The 4,853-nt window shown below is 47.9% G+C and overlaps 2 protein-coding genes across 2 annotated transcripts; one reads left to right on the top strand and one right to left on the bottom strand.

Annotated features, from left to right (window-relative positions):
- Positions 1-2,917: 2,917 nt before the first annotated feature.
- On the top strand, positions 2,918-3,328 carry LOC146073166 (histone H3). The gene has a single exon (XM_083180349.1). The coding sequence runs from the start codon at positions 2,918-2,920 to the stop codon at positions 3,326-3,328; it is 411 nt and encodes a 136-aa protein (XP_083036475.1).
- Positions 3,329-4,205: 877 nt separating this feature from the next.
- LOC146073165 (histone H2A type 1) lies at positions 4,206-4,598 on the bottom strand. The gene has a single exon (XM_083180348.1). It carries the CDS (start codon positions 4,596-4,598, stop codon positions 4,206-4,208), a length of 393 nt encoding a protein of 130 aa, XP_083036474.1.
- Between the last annotated feature and the right edge of the window lie 255 nt (positions 4,599-4,853).

The following is a 4,853-nucleotide window of genomic DNA, read 5'->3' as shown; positions in this document are numbered from 1 at the left end:
AACAAAATTAACCCTAGAGTGTCTGTCTGTGTGTGTGCATATGTGTGGTAGGGGATATAGATTATAAGCTCCACTGGGGCAGGGACTGGTGTGAATGTTCAAATATTCTCTGTAAAGCGATGCGGAATCTGTGTGAGCTATATAAGAAACTGTAAATTAATTCATTACAATCACTTATTTATTTTAGTCCATTCTCGTCCTCAAATTGTCTGTTAAGGTCCTAATTTATGTTTGTGTATTTGTAATAAACAATAAAGACGGATGATCGGTCTCCGGTCGTTGCTGATGATGATCATTAAGTTCTTACCACTCTTCTCCCAATTCACTAACATGGGGATTCTATTGAAGATGGGTTGTTGACCGTAGCACGATAACAGATACAATCTGATTGGTGGTTGCCATTGGCAACAACCCATCTTCAGTGGAACTCCCATCTCAGTAAATGTAGCCCAACGTCACTCACATTGTCATTTGAGGGTTATGCCGTGTGTTCGGGTATTGTGGTGCCGTTTATTGTCCCCAGCTTCTGTTCTTTAGTGTTTTATTAATGGTTTAATAGTTTCAAATGAGAGGATTTTATTAGCTCCTGAAATCATCCCGGAGAGATCGTGCGTTCATTGAAGAACTAAGGTTACACAGAGAGGAGGACCACTTGTTGCATTTCCCTCTTTGGTTCAGATTTGTTGTATCAAAAAGACTCCTCTACCGCACTGTATGTATACAAATGAGGAAAGAACAAACAATGTTGCAAAATCTTATAACAGTGTATGGAATGTCTGTGACTGAGAACGGGAGCTCGATACAAGAAGGTCTCGTTTCTGCTGCTCATAAATCTGCTTGTGTGGATTGTTAACACTTTTACAGCTTTATTCTACTGAGACTCACATTGGTAATGCTGGAATAATCGTTTGTTGAAAATCATGCGACCTTTCCCATCGTGTGCAGCCGCCTCCTGCTGCTGAGGAAGCAGGTCCTGTTCCCAACAGCTTCCCTACGTGTGATAATACCTCCAGTACGACTCGAGTTGTCACTCTCACAGACCCAATGTCATATAGTTACCATCTGATAGGCACACACGCATCATTAGACACGTTTACGCTTGCTATGCAATCAGAGTCCTTGTGTAGAATATTTGCAGCAGGTGGAGTCGTCGGCCTGAAAGCGCTCTATTGTCCCTATTGTAGCGGTTTCACAATGAGCAAGTTGTGAGGCTGGACTCCTCCCTCAAAAACCAAAGGTCTTCGTCCAGGTCCGCCCTAAGATTATAAAAAGAAGACTGCATCGCAGTAACGTACGTCGTCATACAAAAGGTTTCCAGTTTCACTTAGAGCGGAGGAGACGAAGCTAGAATGTCCGGCAGAGGCAAAGGTGGTAAGGGGCTCGGGAAAGGAGGCGCCAAGCGCCACAGGAAGGTGCTGAGAGATAACATCCAGGGCATCACCAAGCCTGCCATCCGCCGCCTTGCCCGACGAGGAGGCGTGAAGCGCATCTCCGGACTCATCTACGAGGAGACCCGCGGGGTGCTGAAGGTCTTCCTGGAGAACGTGATCAGGGACGCCGTCACCTACACCGAGCACGCCAAGAGGAAGACCGTGACCGCTATGGACGTGGTCTATGCTCTGAAACGCCAGGGGCGCACTCTCTATGGGTTCGGGGGCTAAACGCTGAGGCGCCTCTGATCCTCTCACCCACATAAAGGTCCTTTTCAGGGCCACCCACCTATTCCTCGTGAGAGCTATATAACATTGAGCTAGCATTACTGCCGCTCGTGGCGGTCCCCTGACTATACGTCGGCGGAAGTAAACGAAGATGAACTTACAAAGAAGTATCATTTCTTTAGGTTACATGTTGCATGCATGTAATTTGTAACAACTCGCACAGGCTGAGAAGATTGTTCTAAATCTGTAACAATGATACGTGCTGCAGCCTAGACTGTAATCCTTTGTTTCTGAGATGCCTCCAAAATATGGTGGACAAGAACTTGTCTTAATCTAATGAATACAAGTTATTATTTTAACAAAATAGACTGCAAGAGACAAATTCTTAAAAATGAACCGGGCTTTCATACAGTTCCGTCTTTGAAGACGCTGAAACCTCGGTGTCCTGGCAGTTGATCTACACTACTTTGTGAAAGTCAATAAAAGAATTAAAAAAAAGACCCATCACATCACATGGCCTCAGGACTGAGATGAACATGTTCATTCGCATTTGGCCCCAGGGACGTAGATTTGACACTGTGCTCTCCATGATTATAACGTACTGCATGATCATTATGACACTACAATACTAAAGACCCGATCAAAGTGAAAAAAAAAAAAAAAAAAATACATGATATAACTATAGATTGAGTCCCGTTGGACTCTATAAGAGCGCTCTATAAAGAACATTATTATTATTATTATAAGGTTCTGCGGCGCCTGTCATTCTAAATTATACATATCTACAGTATCTTTAATAGCTGCAGACTTGGAAGTTAAAAATACAATGGTAAACGTGATGTAACTATATGAATAGGAGATGTAGGAGCAGAAACATATAAACACCGTATCCCGGATCCTTTTAAATTCTTAACGTGCAGAATGTAAAGCAACGTATATGAAGTGGATGGATGACTACAGTAGCTGTCACAAATCCCAGCTAACACTGGTAAACATGATGCATTTATGCTAATGTGCTTGAATTCTATACACCGGCTTCGTATGCCGATTATTTTATCCCAGGATCTGAAACAATCGGCCATGGCTAGAAAAGGCGGGGTTTTTTTGAATGCTTCAAACGGTTGTATTAAACCAATCGATAGAGGAGGCATGCCCACACTGTCCAATCAGCGTGCAACACTGTGTATAAATAGAATAGCAAGGGGGCGACGTTTCTAATACAGTCGGTACTGTAGCTGCACGCATTTTCTTTTGTGATCATGGCCAGGACCAAGCAGACAGCGCGTAAATCCACCGGCGGGAAAGCTCCCCGCAAGCAGTTGGCCACTAAAGCCGCCAGGAAAAGCGCCCCAGCTACCGGCGGCGTGAAAAAGCCTCACCGCTACCGACCAGGGACCGTCGCCCTCCGCGAGATCCGCCGCTACCAGAAATCCACCGAGCTGCTGATCCGCAAGCTGCCCTTCCAGCGCCTGGTGCGTGAGATTGCCCAGGACTTTAAGACCGACCTGCGCTTCCAGAGCTCTGCCGTCATGGCCCTGCAAGAGGCCAGCGAGGCTTACCTGGTGGGGCTCTTCGAGGACACCAACCTGTGCGCTATCCACGCCAAGAGGGTGACCATCATGCCCAAAGACATCCAGCTGGCCCGCAGGATCCGAGGGGAGAGGGCATAGAGATATTCGGCACTCCTATACACGCAACACCACAAAGGCTCTTTTCAGAGCCACCAAATCTTTCTGAACGAGCTGAAGCGTAAAGCACATTGGTGTTTGAGTGGAATGATGTCAATTCCTTTAACGGGGGGACAGACACCCGGGCTCCAAATTGGTACCCACAGCGCATATTCCGCTCCTACCTGGCTTTCACCCTGCTTCTGAACCACCTCCATATGCTTTGCGCAGGGGGACTACTCCTAGTCTTCGCTACGAAAGGTTAGACTAGTAGATCACACGTGTGTAAGAGGTGCATTTCGAGAAGTTTAAAATGGCATTTTCTAGGGAAGTAAAAGCACGTGCGGCTTCCCGGTCCTCCTCACCAGGCACGAAATGTTACTATACGGGCTGAAGCATAAGCTACAAATAAGTGATTTTTGCTTCCTGGAACCTTGTTCTTAACGCCTCGGTTCCTTCCTTTGTTCCCCGCTCCTGCCAGTATGAAGGGCAGATCTCATCTGATTGTGATAGGCAGATGCACAAGCTCCGTCGATGCAGGGAACGGTCAATCACTACCGGCCTTCACCATAAACATGATTAGAGAAGGGACGAGGTTTCCTTACATGGATCAAGCTCTCCTGCCCTTCGACTGTTTCCAGAGCTAGCCTCTCCTGTCCCAACAGATTCATGGGGCAGGTTAGCCGGGGCATTTACACCCTCCCTTCCTCCCTCCCTCCCGTACAAAGGTCCCGGGTACCACTTCAACCTTTCCCGCTAAATCGGGCTAAGGACTGACATTTAGCCAGTTTATAGAGATGAATCAGCACTTCACAGTCGGGGTGGGTGGCTCTGAAAAGAGCCTTTGGGTCAATAACGGGTAAAACATCTGACGGTCACATCACTTGCTCTTGGCTGGCTTGTGGCTCTCGGTCTTCTTGGGCAGCAACACGGCCTGGATATTGGGCAGTACACCTCCCTGGGCGATGGTCACTCCACCCAGCAACTTGTTGAGCTCTTCGTCGTTGCGCACAGCCAGCTGCAGGTGGCGGGGGATGATGCGGGTCTTCTTGTTGTCGCGGGCAGCGTTACCGGCGAGCTCCAGAATCTCAGCCGTCAGATATTCCAGCACCGCGGCCAGATAGACGGGAGCACCGGCTCCCACACGCTCCGCATAATTTCCCTTTCTCAGCAGACGGTGAACGCGACCAACCGGGAACTGTAGACCGGCACGAGATGAGCGAGTCTTGGCCTTTGCCCGGGTCTTGCCGCCTTGTTTGCCTCTTCCTGACATGCTAAAATGTTCAATGGGCGCGTTTCTTCAAATTCGAAACTGTACTGCGTGCAGACAATGCGCTCTCGATATCGCCCTCCTCTTAAATATACACTCAGGAGGGTCCAGTTCTTGCTGTGTGATTGGTCTGTGCAGGAACCTGATCTGCATTGGTTACTGTGTAACTGGACCAATCTGCAAATGGCGGGCGGGGTTTCGCCGACATCACTCGTAGCCAATAGTGTTACCAGCAGCGAGGACGCCTCGTTTGCATAA

This window comes from Crinia signifera, chromosome 4, assembly GCF_055691185.1.
Source record: "Crinia signifera chromosome 4, ASM5569118v1, whole genome shotgun sequence".
NCBI classification, from domain to species: Eukaryota; Metazoa; Chordata; class Amphibia; order Anura; family Myobatrachidae; genus Crinia; species Crinia signifera.
Note: the sequence above shows the minus strand (reverse complement) of the source record. Positions and strands in the feature narration are given on the sequence as shown.

What these genes read in the sequence shown, in the direction of transcription:
- LOC146073166 (XM_083180349.1), top strand. Translation starts at nt 2,918, where the DNA reads ATGGCCAGGACCAAGCAGACAGCGCGTAAATCCACCGGCGGGAAAGCT.
- LOC146073165 (XM_083180348.1), bottom strand. Translation starts at nt 4,598, where the DNA reads ATGTCAGGAAGAGGCAAACAAGGCGGCAAGACCCGGGCAAAGGCCAAG.